Genomic DNA, 18572 nt, shown 5'->3' with positions numbered 1-18572 from the left:
TACCCCCAACCCTTCCCAGAGACCCCAGCAGCCGATCCCCTCCCTCAAACTGTGCCGCATTCGTCTCTCTCTAGGACCCAGCAGCCCTTCTCTTACATGCTCCACTGCTTCCCATCTGTCCGGGCTCCCAGCAGAGTGGTGCCCCCAGGCAGAGTGGTGCCCTAGGCGGCTGCCTGTTCTGCCTATGGCTAAGGACGGCCCTGCCTTTGGGCCTCACCCTCCAAGGCGCTGGCCAATATTAAGGACATGTTTGGCATCCTCAACTTCCACCGACTTCAGCACTTTGCATGGCGTCATCCATGGGGTCTCAGCCTGGAGGACATGACCACTCTATACTTCCCTTATTGCTAAATGGGAAGGAGTGTCAGAGAGAGGCTGAGTAGATGGTAGCAGGGGTCCTAGGAAGGGTGGTAGTTATCCCAGTATAGAAAAGAAGATCTTGGTATGGAAAAGGTTGAAAACTATTGATCTAGGCCAAGATTTCCAAATATGACTAATTATTTTAATTGCCTCAATTTTTGGAAGCCCAGCTTGAGATCCAGTAGAGAGGCTTGGATTTTCATAAAGCGCAGAGCACCTGTCCTCTGAAAATTTAGACCCATTTTCAGTGTTTCAAGTTGGTTATCCAAAGACTGACACACCCCAAATCTCTAGTCATGTTTGAAAAGCTTGGCCATGCTTCTTAAAAACCACAATCATGGTTTTATGTCTATTACTATTCACTCTGATCTTAAAAGAAATGCATACATGTAGCACTGTGCGTATACGTATATCAAAATCCAGAGATGAAATGTGAAAAGTCAGAATTTGCGAACCAAAAATTGTATTATTGTTACTGAAAACTTAAAAGGGTCATTTTTTGTTTTCATGCCTTCTTCCATTATAAAAGATCTATAGCATTGGACAGTCATGGTCCACAACACTGTATTAACATTACTGTAAGGTGTAGCATTTACGACTGACTATAGAATACTGTGTTTTTGTTTTGTTTTAATAATGGTTGTAAGTACTGTAAATACGATTGGAGTCCAGTAATATCCACAATCATTTTCATCCCTCTCATGGAAATGAAGCTTCCTAGGACCACACAGGAGCTGTTCAACACCTTGTAGGAATTGGCTTTAAGGACCATCATTGCCCTGTATCTTTCTGACAACTAGGCTGGGGGAAGGGGACTGTAGGTCAGATAGAAGCATCTCCCGGGGGATAACCCTGGAACATGGGGCCTCCATGCCAGGTTTAGAGTTAGAGTGGCCAGTTCTGCACTGACTTTGAAGCAGCCTCAGTGCAAGGGGTGTTCCTGGGCAGGGTGAAGGTGGGGTGGAGCGTGAGAGGGAGAGGTTAGAACATAGGCAGGAAGAAGCAAGGCTGGAATTTTCCCATGCCCCACTGATTATAGGCTGCCCTTGCCTCCACCAAGGCTGCACCAGCCCCCACAACTCCCGAATAGCTGTAACCCACCTCCCACTTGGTCCCTAAACTAGCACTAGTGCTGGCCAGATTAATTTCTGTGCCTTAAAGCCTTGTAATTTCTCCTCTTTAAGGCCTGATCTTGTGAAGTGCTGAGCACCTCCGATGAGGAGCTGAATACTCTGGTGCACCTTGCAGGATCAAACCTTCATGAGATGTTGGTTCACACAGGCAAAACTGCATCTGTTTGCACACCTCAGATCCCCGTTGACTCCCAGGAGAACAATCACATTCACCATTGCTCTTCGCCTTCTCCCACAATCTCAGGGCTAGTTTATCTGAACAGTGCAATTCGTTGAAACCCACTCTCTCTATTTCTTTCCCCAATTGTAGGCCATGCTGTCTTTGCAGGCAACAGTCAGTACTTTCTCTGAATACCCAGTCCACATCCAGGAAAAACTGGCTCAGATGGGTTGGTATGAATGGTAAGTTTGCTGTGATACCACTGGAGATGAAGGTAAATGTATGGAAATTCCCATTGACTTCAGTGGGTGCTGTGGAAACATAGTTGATGGCAGAATTTCATCTCAACTAGGCAAAAGATTAAGGGAAAACAGGCAGAGAAGCAGAAAACAGGAATCAAGGAGAGGTAGTATATAAAGGAATAGGCAGTCATTGAAAATTGATGGAGATTAAAACAAAGGAGGCAAGTGCTGTGAAATTAATGAAGTAGGCACAAGTTAAAATAATTAATTGAATGACTCTGAACCCTCAAGGTCTGCACATGAGCTAGTTCTAACTATGTAACAATGTGCTCTCATTGCTGTTACTTTTGTTCTTTCCTTCCTATTATTTGATATGTCTCGTCACATCTCCTCTTAAATTAGGCCCCAATTCTGCAACTGGATCTGCGCAAGTGGACATTTTTTTTCCAGTCAGCAGGTTTCCGAATGGGTGCTACGGGTTGCCCATGCAGACCCAATTGCAGGATTTCGGCCTAAGATCATAACCTCTTCAGGCCAGGGACCAGGTCTTCCTATGTGTTCACAGAGAACCAAAACAACTGGATCCTGATTCTGACCTGGGTCTTTGGGCACTACCTCAACACAAATAACATCATCATCATCATCATCAATAATCTAGCAATAATGTGTCTACCAAACCTTAGGACTGATTGAAGACGGTTGTAAACCATAAAATTTAGCTCAGACTTAAACCCTTCTCCCTAGCTTTCAGTGTATTCTGTTTTAATGTTGCCAGCTCTCATGATTTTGTCACAAGTCTCATGTTATTTGGTATTTTCTTAAAGCTCAGGCCCCAGATTTCATTATAAAGAACTAGGGCTGTCAAGCGATTAAAAAAAGTAATCGTGATTAATCGCATGATTAATCGCACTGTTAAACAATAATAGAATGCCATTTATTTAAATATTTTTGGATGTTTTCTACATTTTCAAATATATTTATTTCAATTACAACACAGAATACAAAGTGTACAGTGCTCACTTTATATTTATTTTTGATTACAAGTTTTTGCACAGTAAAAAGACAAAAGGAATAGCATTTTTCAATTCACCTAATACAAGTACTGTAGTGCAATCTCTTTATCATGAAAGTTGAACTTACAAATGTAGAATTATGTACAAAAATACTGCATTCAAAAACAAAACAATGTAAAATTTTAGAGCTTGCAAGCCCACTCAGTCATACTTCTTGTTCAGCCAATCGCTCAGACGAACAAGTTTGTTTACATTTGCAGGAGATAATGCTGCCCACTTCTTGTTTACAATGTCACCTGAGAGTGAGAACAGGTGTTCTCATGGCACTGTTGTAGCTGACATCGCAAGATACTATTTACGTGCCAGATGCACATGCTTCAACCACCATTCCAGGGGACATACATCCATGTTGATGACGGGTTCTGCTCGAAAACCATCCAAAGCAGTGCGGACCAACGCATGTTCATTTCATTATCTGAGTCAGATGCCACCAGGAGAAGGTGATTTTCTTTTTTGGTGGTTTGGGTTCTGTAGTTCCGCATCAGAGTCTCAAGTCCCAGTTTAGTGCTTTAACCACTAGACCATCCTACCTCTCATCCAGTCTTTCCTCCTTCTGAGTCTGTAGGGTGCACTTGAGTCATATTTGTAGGCTTAACTCCACAACCATGAGAGCTAGAAACTTTGGGTTCTTTATGGGGCTGTCAATTAATCACAGTTAACTCACATGATTAACTCGAAAAATTAATTGTGATTTAAGAAATTAATCATGATTAATCGCAGTTTTAATCGCACTGTGAAACAAGAGACTACCAATTTAAATTTATTAAATATTTTGGATCTTTTTCTACATTTTCATATATATCTTGTATTCTATGTTGTAATTGAAATGAGGAAATTGACATGGACATAGACCTCTCACAAAGTACAGGCCCCAGCAATGTTCAAATCATGGTGTTACTGGGGGAGGTTCATGGCGTGGAACGCCGATTCTGGGCCCGGGAAACAAGCACAGACTGGTGGGACCGCATCATGTTGCAGGTGTGGGACGATTCCCAGTGGCTGCGAAACTTTCGCATGCGTAAGGGCACTTTCATGGAACTTTGTGACTTGCTTTCCCCTGCCCTGAAGCGCCAGAATACCAGGATGAGATCAGCCCTCGCAGTTGAGAAGCGAGTGGCGATAGCCCTGTGGAAGCTTGCAACGCCAGACAGCTACCGGTCAGTCAGGAATCAATTTGGAGTGGGCAAATCTACGTGGGGGCTGCTGTGATCCAAGTAGCCAACGCCATCAAAGACCTGCTGATATCAAGGGTAGTGACTCTGGGAAACGTGCAGGTCATAGTGGATGGCTTTGCTGCAATGGGATTCCCAAACTGTGGTGGGGCGATAGACGGAACCCATATCCCTATCTTGTCACCGGAGCACCAAGCCACCGAGTACATAAACCGCAAGGGGTACTTTTCAATGCTGCTGCAAGCCCTGGTGGATCACAAGGGACATTTCACTAACATCAACGTGGGATGGCCGGGAAAGGTACATGATGCTCGCGTCTTCAGGAACTCTAGTCTGTTTCAAAAGCTGGAGGAAGGGACTTTCTTCCCAGACCAGAAAATAACCATTGGGGATGTTGAAATGCCTATCGTTATCCTTGGGGACCTAGCCTACCCCTTAATGCCATGGCTCATGAAGCCATACACAGGCAGCCTGGACAGGAATCAGGACCTGTTTAACTATAGGCTGAGCAACTGCCGAATGGTGGTGGAATGTGCATTTGGACGTTTAAAAGCGCGCTGGCGCAGTTTACTGATTCAGATAGACCTCAGCGAAGCCAATATTCCAATTGTTATTGTTGCTTGCTGTGCGCTCCACAATATCTGTGAGAGTAAGGGGAAGACATTTATGGCGGGGTGGGAGGTTGAGGCAAATCGCCTGGCCGCTGATTACGCGCAGCCAGACACCAGGGCAGTTAGAAGAGTACGGCAGGGCGCGGTGAGCATCAGAGAAGCTTTGAAAACGAGTTTTGTGACTGGCCAGGCTACGGTGTGAAACTTCTGTTTGTTTCTCCTTGATGAACCCTCCCCGCCCCCCCCGGTTCACTCTACTTCCCTGTAAGCTAACCATCCTCCCTCCCCCCTTCGAGCACCGCTTGCAGAGGCAATAAAATCATTGTTACTTCACATTCATGCATTCTTTATTAATTCATCACACAACTAGGGGGATAACTGCCAAGGTAGCCCGGGAGGGGTGAGGAGGAGGGAAGCGCCGGGTGGGGTGGGGGAGGAGGGAAGGACAAGGACACACTGCAGTTTAAAGCTTTAAAATTTTAAAACTTTAACTCTTATTGAAGGCCAGCCTTCTGATGCTTGGGCAATCATCTGGGGTGGAGTGGCTGGGTGGCCGGAGGCCCCCCCACCGTGTTCTTGGGCGTCTGGGTGAGGAGGCTATGGAACTTGGGGAGGAGGGCTGTTGGTTACACAGGGGCTGTAGCGGCGGTCTCTGCTCCTGCTGCCTTTTCTGCAGCTCAACCATACGCTGGAGCATATCAGTTTGATGCTCCAGCAGCTGGAGCATCGACTCTTGCCTTCTGTCAGCAAGCTGACGCCACCTATCCTCTTCAGCCCGCCACTTGCTCTCTTCAGCCCGCGATTCAGCCCGCCACTCTCCTCTCGTTCATATTGTGCTTTTTTGCACTCTGACATTGACTGCCTCCACGCATTCTGCTGTGCTCTGTCAGCGTGGGAGGACATCTGGAGCTCCGAGAACATATCATCCCGAGTCCGCCGTTTTCTCCTTCTAATCTTCACTAGCCTCTGTGAAGGAGAAACATTTGCAGCTGGTGGAGGAGAAGGGAGAGGTGGTTAAAAAAGACACATTTTAGAGAACAATGGGTACACTCTTTCACGTTAAATTTTGCTGTTCACATTACACAGCACATGTGCTTTCGTTACAAGGTCGCATTTTTCCTCTTATATTGAGGGCCTGCCAGTTTGGTGTGAGAGATCACTCATGCAGTGCCAGGCAACAGATTTCGGCTTGCAGGCAGCCATGGTAAGCCACAGTCTTTTGGCTTTTTTAACCTTCTTAACATGTGGGAATGGTTTCAAACAGTAGCGCCCTCATTTCCCATACCAAGCACCCATTGGGTTGGCCATTTAAAATGGGTTTGCAATGTAAAAGGAGGGGCTGTGGTTTCCAGGTTAACATGCAGCACAAACCCAACTACCCCACACACACCCAATTCTCTGGGATGATCACTTCACCCCTCCCCCCTACCACGTGGCTAACAGCGGGAAACATTTCTTTTCAGCCAAGCAGGAATGGGCACCTCTGAATGTCCCCTTAATAAAATCACCCCATTTCAACCAGGTGACCATGAATGATATCACTCTCCTGAGGATAACAAAGGGAGATAAGGAATGGATGTTGTCTGCATGCCAGCAAACACCGGGACCATACGCTGCTATGCTTTGTTATGCAATGATTCCAGACTACGTGCTACTGGCCTGGCGTGGTAAAGTGTCCTACCATGGCGGATGGGATAAGGCAGCCCTCCCCAGAAACCTTTTGCAAAGGGTTTGGGAGTACATGAAGGAGAGCTTTCTGGAGATGTCCCTGGAGGATTTCCACTCCATCCCCATACACGTTAACAGACTTTTCCAGTAGCTGTACTGGCCGCGATTGCTTTTAAACCATGTGTAATATTTACAAAGGTACACTCACCAGAGGTCCCTTGTGTGCCCTCAGGGTCTGGGAGCATGCCTTGGGTGAGTTCGGGGGTTACTGGTTCCAGGTCCAGGGTGATAAACATATCCTGGCTGTTGGGGAAACCGGTTTCTCCGCTTACTTGCTGTGAGCTATCTTCATTGTCTTCATCATCATCTTCCTCGTACCCCAAACCCACTTCCCTGTTGTGTGATTCTCCATTGATGGAGTCAAAGCACACGGTTGGGGTAGTAGTGGCTGCACCCCCTAGCATGGCATGCAGCTCCGCGTAGAAGCGGCATGTTTGCGACTCTGCCCCAGACCTTCCATTTGCCTCTCTGGCTTTGTGGTAGGCTTTCCTTAGCTCCTTAATTTTCACACGGCACTGCTGTGCGTCCCTGTTATGGCCTCTGTCCTTCATGGCCTTTGAGACTTTTTCTAATATTTTGCCATTTCGTTTACTGCTACGGAGTTCAGCTAGCACTGATTCATCTCCTCATATGGCGAGCAGATCCTGTACCTCCTGTTTTGTCCATGCTGGAGCTCTTTTGTGATCCTGGGACTCCATCATGGTTACCTGTGCTGATGAGCTCTGCGTGGTCACCTGTGTTCTCCACGCTGGGCAAACAGGAAATGAAATTCAAAAGTTTGCGGGGCTTTTCCTGTCTACCTGGTCAGTGCATCTGAGTTGAGAGTGCTGTCCAGAGCGGTCACAATGAAGCACTGTGGGATAGCTCCTGGAGGCCAATAACGTCGAATTCCGTCCACACTACCCCAAATCCGACCCGCAAAGGCCGATTTTAGCGCTAATCCCCTCGTCAGAGGTAGAGTAAAGAAACCAGTTTAAAGGGCCCTTTAAGTCGAAAAAAAGGGCTTCGTCGTGTGGACGTGTCCAGGCTTAATTCGATTTAACACTGCTAAATTTGACCTAAACTCGTAGTGTAGACCAGGCCTGAGTCACTGTACCTTAGTTCCCCATCTGTAATGGTGATGTTAGCATGGCCCCCGGTGTTGTGAATACAAAACATTTTAGCTTGTGAGGTGCTCACATACTGTGTTGATGGGGGGAGGGGGGCATCTATGTCCGTTGGATAGAATTAGCAATAAGTCCCTAATTATTATTTTTTAAGGTCTCACAATTTTCAAGCCAGTCTCATGATTTTTCTGGGGCCTGGCTCATGATTTTTGAATACTCGGGATTAATAATACTGCAATTTGGAACCCACTTCAAGTCAGTACCTGTCTTTCTAAAAGACCCACAGCACAAACCGCCTTCTGTGGAGAATTTCCTCTTTTTTATTTCATTATATTTTTCATTATAAAATGTGTCAGCCCTTCGTCATTTGCTCATTTATGGGCCTAAAAGTGACTACTTAATATTTTGTCATTAAATGTTGTGCCGTCTTTCCTCCATAGATATCGTTTCTTTTTTTCTTATTTGTCACTCCAGTGAAGCAGAGTGGACTGAGCTATTTAGCCATATAATAAAGTAACAATGAATGAGGCAAGAGGAGTGCTGCACTGGTGCTATTATTTCAACAAAATCCATTTAGTGATTGCTTTCTCTTTTGGAGAGCTTTGAGCTATTATTTCAGGAAATGACACTGTGAATATAATTGCTTTGATTCAGAGCACTGGAATCTTACAGGTAACAAATTACCCTGCCCCCCAGTGAATAATAATTCAATTATTCAGTGGGCTTTTAACAGTTCGAAATAGCTTATTCTCATTTCACAAACATCATATTTACTGCTGGAAATAAACCATTTCTGCAAAGTGAAATATTGGATCTATATATCTTAGCTCCTGTAAGCTTACAAATGGATGAACACATGACTACATGCCTTGGTATTTTTAATAATAGAGGGACTGAACAGATGCTGAGATGCTTGGTAGTCCATTTCCTTGATTCATATGTAGTCTGCCTATTTACTACCTGGTGCTGTTGTTTAGATCGAGATTTTAAAATTAAACTCAAGAAGTGATTTTTCATCTAGCAAACCAGGTTCTAATCTCAATTGCACCACCATCCAGGCAGATCCACTGAGGACACTGGAATTATACCTAACTCAGGGTGATGAATTACACCAGTGAAACTGGATTCAGAATCTTGCCAAGTAGCCAAGGAAACATCAACTGGGCATGAACCTCCTCTCACTTACACTGGTATAAATCAGGGGTTAACACCATTTAAGTCAATATAGCACAAAACTGGTGTAAGTGAGGGGAGAATTCGATCCAGTGTGATGAAAGTTCAGCTCAGAATTGGACATTAGGGTAACATTTTAAAAGATATTTTAGGTGCCTAAAGATGCAGATGGGGACTTAGGGCTAGAGCCACAAAAGATTTTAGGTGCCCAGTTACCACTTCAAGAACTTAAGTCCAAAATTTAGATCCTCAAAACCCCTGTTCAGGTGTCACCTAACTCTGTAGGTGTCTAAAGTTTCTAGATTCCTAAGTTTCCACTGGTAAATCCCCCATGGCACCTAAATTTATGCCAGTGGGCCAGAGGCGCTGTCTTTCTCAGTTGCGGGGGGATGCTCAACCCCTGCTCTGCCCCAGGTCCTGCTCCCATTCCACTCCTCCTGCAAGCACATTCTGCCCTCAATCCTCCCCCTCCCACCCCAGTACCTCCTGCACGATGCTGAACAGCTGATCCACGGCAGGCTGGAGGTGCTGGGATGGAGGGGGAGGAGCTGATCGGCAGGGCTGCCGGCGGGTGGGAGGTGCCAAGGGGAGGGGGAGGAGCTGATCGAGGGGGCTGCCAGTGGGTGCTGAGCACCCAATATTTTTTTTCAGCTTGGTGGTGTAACAACTTGAACAGGAGAGACCAAGACTCACCCCAGAATAGCCTATAGGCCAGCGGCTAGGGGTGCTCACGGAGGAGGTGGGAGACCTTGGTTCAAGTCCCTGCTCCAAATCAGGGAGAGTGGGTATTTGAGCCTGTCTCTCTAACCTCCTGGGTGAGTGCTCTGACTACGGGGCTATAAAGTATAAGGCAGGACACATCCGTCTTCACGCTTTCTGTGAGAAAGGATTGACCTGGCTTAGGCGTCTAACTCCATGATAAGGTTCACAGCTGTGAATCCCGAGTGGAGTTAGGTGCTTAACTCCCTCTGAGGAAGGGAGCTTAGGCCACAACCCTCTTCTCAGCATTTCCTATTGGCTAGCTTAGGTGGCTCCCTGCTCAGCGTACTGGCTTTTGTGAAACTCTTTCTTAGGTGCTTGAATCTCCCCAGGCATTGTATAGGGAGCCTGGGCACCTAACTCAGGGTGATGAATTCCACTAGGAGGCAGGGTGCCTAAAAGTTAGGCTCAGCATCGCAATGCCTAACAGAGGCACCGACTTTACAATGTGCCGGGGCGTGCTCGACCTCTGCTCTGCCCCATCCCCGTCCCGCCTCTTCCCGCCCCGTCCCCTTTGCAGATCCAGCCTCTAATGGGACTTTCAAAAGTGCCTAGGCTCCTAACTCCCATAGGAGCTAAGGCACCTAAATGCCTTAAAAAAATCTGGCCTGAAGTAGTAAATCACTTTTGAAAATTGGACTTATGCTCCTAAATCACTTAGGTATGCTTGCTTTTGAAAACATTAGTCTTGTGATGCTGACACCGGTACAGTATATAACTTTATAACTTGCAGTAACAGAGTCCCACACTAGGAAAGTTTACATCCATTGGTACCAAAGACTTGCATTAACTGGCCACAAGAGATAACTACAATAAGGCTAGGGATGAATGCCTTTAAGGGCAGATGAGAAAAAAAATGAAAAAAAGGAGGAAATTAAGCTCTATATCTACAAGTTTGCTATCAAAAGACTCAATTTTGCTCTCCAATATTCAGAGACACATCTCCATAAGTCTCAGAAAATCCACTCGAGCATGTGCATGCACAAGCATAATAGATTTTTCTAGGTATGTGGAAATACAAGCCCACATGCTATCGAGTTGAATCAAACCCCAAAAGTTTTTGACCTGATTTTCAGAGGAAATGAGCTCCCACTGACATCAGCAACAGTTGTGGTGCTCATCAGCTCTGAAAAACAGGCCATTTAATTTCTAATACTCCCATCATGATACTAATACTTTGTTAGACACTAATTTTCAGGCAAGGCGCTCTACAAATCTTAATGAAATCCCACAACTGAAGTATAAAATAGGTAATTTTATCCCCATTTTACAAAGGGGTAAACTGAGGTCCAGAGAAGTCACTTGTAGCTTATTGCCACGTGGCTAGTTGGTTGCAGAGAAGGGATTAGAGAACCCAGAAGTTCTAATCCCTATCCCCTTTGCTAGGGCCTGTTTTAAATCAATGGGACTATTCATGTGCTTAAAGTTAAGCATGAGGGTAAATCTTTTCAGAATTGGTGTCTATTCTTGTACTAAGAGCTATGATATGTCCTGTTGTTTTAATTCCCTGCTTATTGTAGATACATTTAACCAGTATATTCACCGCTGAATCAAGTCCTGATTCCATTAAAGTTTATGGCAAAACTCCCATTTGAATTCAGTCTATGTATAGAAACTTGCAGATGTTAGTGTATATATATTTATATATATATATATTCACACACACACACACACACACACACACACACACACACACACACACACACACACAGTTTTATGGACTTATCCTCAACCAGCATAAAACAGGGCATTTAACTGTGACAATACCTGTTACAGAGCCTGCAAGGTTTGCCAGGATGATAAAGCAGTATGTGACAGTCATTCTTATCAGCTTTTCCTCATGATCAAAGAAAATAACCCTCTGATTGGTGTGATGGAGATGACCCAAATTCCACTTCTAGTGAGAACTGTCAGGTCTCACGCAAATGGATCTAGGATTTAGAATTAAGTATTTATAAAGACACCTCACCTGACAGCATATTGTACATTTAACTGCATTCTAAATATTTCCTTTCACAGCGAAGAGTGGGCTTTTGATCCCTTGTAACCGAGAAGATGAATTTAGAGCAGAACACCTGTACTCCAAATGAAAATTCAAAAATGAGTATATTATAACCAAATACAAATAAATTCTGCTGGAGACCTTAAAATCACAACTCTCTGCCTTTTCCGAGCCATTATGGGGGTTTAAGGTGTATTGCAGATCAATACTGTAATAGCTCCGTTTGTATTTCAAACAGGTCTGTTTTTAAAAAGAAGCATAAAGATTTAACTGCCATTTAAACTATATTAATTTTATACCTGCCAATCATGGAGAAAAATGGAATGTGACGAGGGACTAGAGTTGTATTTTGCACTGCATGTTTCATATACAACAAATCAGGAGGCATATCGGGGGTAAAAGAAGATTTAAAAGAAATACATTAATACATAAAATGGTGGCCCTTATCCTGAGCTCCTTTTTCAGACAAAACTCCTGTTGGTGTCACCCAATGATCTGCCTGTCTTTCTTCTATCTAGCTATTTATTACACGCTCTAGGCTTTTAACAAGCATAGGTTGGAATTTTCAGAGGAATCTAAAGGAGTTATTTGGGGTAAGATTTTCAAAGGTCCCAACTGACTTAGGAGCCTCATTCCACTTGAATTTTAATGAGACTTAGGATCCTAAGTCCAGATCCTCAAAGATCTTTTTGTGTCTAACTCCCATGGAATTAGGTACCTAAACACCTGTGAGGATCTGGGCCCTAGGTGCCTCAATTATTTAGGAAATTGGACTTAGGGCCTAAGTCACTTAGAAGATTTTGAAAATTTTACCCAAGGATGCTCAAATCCCACTGAATTTCAATGGGATTTGGGTACCTAACTCCCTTAGTCTCCTTTGAAAATCCCATACTTAATGTATAAACAATAGAATTCCTATTGTCATAATAATAATGTAATGGTATGATAGGCATCCCAAGGTGCCCCATAAATGCCACCATAACAATAATAACCACAATCACCCTTTGGCCCTCAACCCAAGTGCTTAACAACAACAAAAAAAGAAATATGTTTGCTTGGATACAGATATATTGTTTGTTTGTTTGTTTTTTCAATTGCTCAGTTTCGGGCCTGGAAGAGTGGTCATCAGGCAAGGCCATATTCCGCAGAATTTCTATTTGATTCTCTCAGGCACAGCTGTGGTCACCAAGGTGGCTGTCAACAAACAGACAGGAGAGCTTTATGCCAACACGGTTGCCTTTCTGAAGAAAGGGAAATATTTTGGGGTACATCAATACTTTCTTGCTTGTTTGCTTTTACCCAATGTTGCAGTTGTATACAGAAGAACCCTTCACATGTACAAAGTCTGATATAAAGCTCACTGAAACCAGTGGAAAGAATCCCACTGACTCAAGATGGCTTTGGATCAGACTGAAAAGAAAGTTATTTTTTCAAGAATAACTTCAGTATGGTACCATGATCTCAGATCTTACTGGAAGCTCCAGATCTGGGGCTGGTGCATAGAATAGATCAGAGGTGGCCAACCTGTGGCTCCGGAGCCACATGCGGCTCTTCAGAGGTTAATATGTGGCTCCTTGTATAGGCACAGACTCCAGGGCTGGAGCTACAGGTGCCAACTTTCCAATGTGCCGGGGAGTGCTCAACCCCTGGCTCTGCCACAGGCCCTGCCCCCTCCCCTGAGCCTGCCGTGCCCTGGCTCCTCTCCGCTCCCCGCCAGATCCTCCTGCATGCCATGAAACAGCTGATCAGGAGGTGCGGGGATGGAGGGGGAGGTGCTGATTGGCGGGGCTGGTGGTCCTAGAAGGCCCTGGGAGTGGGGAGCTGATGGGGGGCTGCTGACGTATTACTGTGGCTCTTTGGCAATGTACATTGGTAAATTCTGGCTCCTTCTCGGGCTCAGGTTGGCTGCCCCTGGAATAGATGAAAGAGGAGAGTGTATTTGCATTGGCCAAGATCTAATGGGTAGAAGTTGAAGTTAAACAAATTCAGGCTGGAATGCATACATTTTTGAATGGTGAGGGGAATTAGGCATTAGAACAATTTACCAAGGGTGGCGATGGAGTCTCCATCACTGGTAACTTTTAAATTGAGCTTAAATGTTTTTCTAAAAGGTGTTCTCTAGTTCAAACAGGAATTAATTCAGGGAAGTCCTATTCCCTGTGTTGTACAGGAACTCAGACTTGATGATCACAAGTCCGGCCTTAGAATCTATGAACCTCTCACGTTGCTCCAGACATCCCCTACCTACATTTACTTCATTATAGTATACCACATTAGGGTTCTGTTTAAAGGCTGTTGAAAGCAATGCCCACAATGAGAAAACAGGGAAATCTGCAGATTTTTTCAGAGGTACATTCACTGTGCTGAACCCAGAGATCCATTCAGTGTATTGAATTGAGATGGTTGAAAATTTTCTGCCAAAACTAAATGAAATTTTTTTGAGGAAAGTGTCTGCTTTCCTTGCCAATGTCTGACTTTTTGGTCAGAATGTGAAAACCCAATTTCTTTTTGTTTTTAACCAAAAATGTTCAGTGATGGTTCCGGAAAACCAAAAAAAAAAAATTTGGTTTTCAGGTTTTTGGCAACAAATTCTTGTTTGTTTTCATCAAAATTTTCAGCAGGAAAAAAGAGCCCATTTTCCGACTGGCTGTAGTATTAAAATCTGAATGTTTTGATTTCCCTTGCCAGTTGTACCTCTGTTGGATACACACAATATAACAAATTATTATTGATAGTTCTGCTGTCATTTATACCCCTATTAAACTGTTGATTTAGAAGGGATTGCATGAATATTATTAAGACCAGAATCTGGTCTAATGTCATCCAGAAAAACTTTTAAAACTTTTCCATTAGTATGCAAAAGAAATATGAAATTAACATTACACCTGGACCCTCAGTGGCCCCGAGTTTCATCTAGAGGTTGAAAATTTCCAAAAAGAAATAAATTCTGTATTTATTTTCTGTTCTTATGGCAGTTTTTAAGGAAGTGTATAGATTTTTGAAATTCAGGAGAATTTGGATGTGGGGCCTGTCACAATCAGAGGAATTCAATAGTAGGATCCTTTTTTCCTTCTCTCCAGTGTTTGGGGGACCAGAAAGTCATCTTTTCTGTGCCTCCATTCCTACTTTTATTGTGGAGGGCTTAGCATTGTGTGCAACACTGTAATCTTCCTCTCTTCGGAGCTATGTAAATAATTAACAAGAAAAATGTTCCTGTCTCCCTTGTGTTCAAGAGAAAGAAAAGGTCCAGAGGCACAATGCTACTGAACTTTCTAGATGCACAGATTTTAAGATCAGAAGGGACCATTATAAAACTGTGCAAGTTCTAAATACAGGAGTCCCTAAATTCATCTCCATTACTTCTGACTACTCAGAAGCGATAGTACTGGAAGTCCCAGAAAACCACTCTAGCGCTCCTGAATGGCATTCCAGAGTGCTCTGGCATGACTCAAGTCCTGCATTAAAATTATCTTGTCTGACCTCCTGCATAACACAGGCTATAGAATTTCACCATCTGATTCCGGTAGCTAGCCTAACAATGTTTGGTTGAACTGAAGCATACCCTTTAGAAAGACACCCAATCTTGATGAAAAGACTTCAAGAGAGAGAGAATTTACCATATCCCTTGGCAATCTGTTCCAGTGGTTAATTCCCCTCAAAGAAAGATTATTCAAAGGACTAGTGAGATTTAGGCCTAAAATCAGGTAGAGTCAGTAGGGTGCCTACCAGTGTACATAGCGTCAATGCCTGGGGTCCTTTTGCATCATATTCTGCTCAGAAAGCACATTTGTGGGGGTTATGCATTCCTTTGCAGGGCAATAACTTTGAACCCTGAGTATCACTGGTAACAGCTGAGGATTCAGCTTTGGTCCTGAATTCCACAAAATTCACCCTTCATGGGCTGCAGGTCAGGAAACTTTTCTTTTTGAATTATTCCCTCAAAATGCAAAGTCTGGTGTGACCTTAAGTTTGGTGCTGCGACTACTTCACCAAAATATGCTAAAGAGGATCTTGCTAAGGGCAGCTCATAGACATAAAGCATTTAAACTCAAATAGTCCTACCAGGGAACTGCAGAAACTGATTTGACCTCAGAAGAGCAATCTTCACTGTTGAGGAAAACCCCTCTGGGTTCAGCACATGTATTACGCTATTATTTCTCACAGAGTTCTGGGCTGTTTGCTTCTGATAGTCTATAGATTTCAGTTTGGCAGCACCCTGCAGCTCTGACTGGCTTGTTACCCATGATTTATCCCACTAATATAGACATAGAAATATTCTTTTATTTTATCTTATATTTTAAAAAGGCGTTTTTATAGGCACTCTCTTTAATAATTCAGATGTATTGTTTATCCTCTTTTTAGGATGTTGCCATCTTGACGGGTGCTAGGAGAAACGCCACAGTTATCTGTCATGATACTGTTTCCCTGTTGGCTGTTTCTAGACAGGTGAGTTTCTTACTCAGGTGAGATACCATGTTTAATTGTGATCATTTTATTTTATTTTGCCAGGGGCCCAGTTCTGCAGGGTACTGAGCTCCCACAACTGCCGCTGGCTTCATCTGGAGTTGAGGGTGGTTTAGAGGCTTGCAAGAGCATGTGGTACCTTGCAAGTTCAGTGAGCAGTTGATTGTTCTCTCGCTCATAGTGCAATTAGGGGGGATGACTCCAGGCCCTTACCTGCTCACGGGAGTAGGCTTTACTCCTATGAATAGACCCATTGACGGCAGTGGCACTAGCTTAGTAAAATTGTGAAAAATCACTTGGGGACAAACCTTGCCACTTTTATTCATGTGGAATATTATCTATCTCCACAAATAGCCCCACTGAAATCAGTAGAGTACAGTACTTCCTCCTGGTAGTAAGTAAAAGAGAAGAACCTGGCTCTTCATTTTTTTGTTTGATGAGCCATGGCATCAAGGCATTCAGGACCTGATTCTGATCTCACCTGAGATGGTCTAAATCAGGAGTGACTACCCCCAAGTCAACAGAGTTAAACTGATGTAAATGAGAGGAGAGTCAGACCCTCGATCTCCAGCTGTGCCTGGCTAATTTGAGGGGGGAAGCAACCCCAGCAGTTGGGAATGTATAAATGGAAAGGAAGGAAGCTTTGGGATTTGAGTGGAGAGCGTGAAGGAAGGTGGAAGTAGGCAGCACTGGTGGCTGTGAGTACTGCTTCCTTCCCTAGAAGCAGGTAGGGAAGCTGGCTATGGAATGTAAAGATATGTACATAACATTACAGGCTGTGGCCTGCTGAAAGAATATAATAAAGCATGGTGGTGGTGAAGGACACCTGGGATCAAGGTCTGCAAGGACTCTCCAGAGACCACCAATTCTGTGGACCCAGTTCTAAGAGTCACTTCTGCAGTTGTTGTCCCCCCCCACCAATGTAGACATACCCTGTAAATAAATATCATTTTGGGGAAATTGGCCTACTGAGGTTAAAAATGCTTTGTCTGATTCCATGTTTTATTTTTCCTTGAGCGCTCACATCTGCATATCTTTAGAGATGCACATGCTAATTTTCATAGAATGCTAACAACTCCAGCACTCACCTGGCCCATTCTGCAGTGCTGTACGTGGGGTGAGGGGAGAGAGAAAACCATTTTTCCTGACCACCTGGGGTGTTTATTATTGTTGTATTTGTACAGGTTACTCATATGGGTAGTGGTTTTCAGGACTCATCCAAAGCCCACTGAAGTCAATGTGAGTGCAGGGCCTGGGGCGGGTCTGTGATGGATCCCATCACTTTTGCTACCCCCAGTTCTCATTACCCCTCCCCCATTCACTCCACAATTCCTCCTCCTCCCCCATTGCTACAGGGAGAGGAAATGGTCTGGCATCCCCTGCTACTGCCTACACATATCGCAGGCAGCACCTCCACATGCAGCTCTCTCATTGGGCATACAGTACAGCCAAGCAAAGTGACAAAGTGTGTGGTCCTCTAGTCGTCATACATTACCATGGCTGTGCCATAGTATTTGATCAGCCAAATTACAGGCAATTAATCATATGTAAGTATATAACCCTAGAGAGAAAAATAACGTGTCATTATTCTCCTTCAGTAAACAAAAGTTACCTGTTACATTCAAAGGGACCCTGGTATTGTATTTTCAGACTCACTATTCTCAGAAGGTGGCCAGGCAGAGCCGTAACTCATATTAGCCAGTAATGAGGATAGCCCTAAGGTTTACACGGAGAATTTCACAGAGGCAGCAGTTTACACTATGATTAAAACAGACTGTTGGGATAAAACATCCACTTCAGCAGGTTTATATCCATTTCTGTCTCTGGAAGTGATTTCTAGGGTGAGTTCTTTGTAATTTCCAGTAATGCTGTAGGAACGGGGAAGATTGATACTGCCTCAGTCTCTAGTTCAGTTCATTTTTCTTCCAGTGTGGATTCCTGTTAGGAATGTTCATGTGCAATATAATAAACCTTGCCCGCACCTCTACCAGTTAGGTCTTTGTGCATATATTTTCACCAACAGCTGCCCTACATTAGCAGACTCATTGGCCGCATGTCCACTAATGCAAGCAATCTCTCAGTTTAACTCTCCAGTCCCAACTTTTTACTCCTTCCTCCAACAAGATGGAGGATTGCTGAGGCAGCAGCACCAAATTCTTGGACTTTCCAGTGGCTAGGAAACTTAGGAAGCTAAAGGAGATTTCTGTTACCTCTCTCTCTCTCTGTAGATTTGCTACTATTAACTGTAACTGTCTGCCTTTAGTTTGATAGGCCAGCCTCCACCTGCGTTCTCATATTGTTATGGATACTTTAATTTTAGACCATTTCTGTGATTCCTTCCGCAATATTTATAAACATAGCTCCAAAATGTGACCTAATAATTTATAAACATAGCTCCTTTAGAAAAGGTCATTTTTTTCCTGTGCTCCGTGTTGACATTTATGGTAGTGTCCATTTACCAACCATTATCACACAGTCATCACAGATATCTCCTTTAAAGTAAAGCGGAAAACCAAGGGACTCGGGCATCTCTATGTGATCAGCATTGGTAAACACTGATTTGTTTTGAACAGCAGCCAATATACCTAT

At 43.9% G+C, this 18572-nt stretch overlaps 1 protein-coding gene across 1 annotated transcript in view; it reads left to right on the top strand.

The window, feature by feature from the left end:
• The window catches only part of LOC128830041 (uncharacterized), a 109081-nt gene that overhangs the window by 32091 nt on the left and 58418 nt on the right, over positions 1-18572 (top strand). The window contains exons 6-8 of the mRNA XM_054015672.1: positions 1804-1895; positions 12622-12784; positions 15882-15965. Coding sequence (XP_053871647.1) covers positions 1804-1895; positions 12622-12784; positions 15882-15965 — 339 coding nt within the window. The remainder of the gene's footprint in view (positions 1-1803; positions 1896-12621; positions 12785-15881; positions 15966-18572) is intronic.

This window comes from Malaclemys terrapin, chromosome 1, assembly GCF_027887155.1.
Source record: "Malaclemys terrapin pileata isolate rMalTer1 chromosome 1, rMalTer1.hap1, whole genome shotgun sequence".
In the NCBI taxonomy this organism is placed as follows: Eukaryota; Metazoa; Chordata; order Testudines; family Emydidae; genus Malaclemys; species Malaclemys terrapin.
Note: the sequence above shows the minus strand (reverse complement) of the source record. Positions and strands in the feature narration are given on the sequence as shown.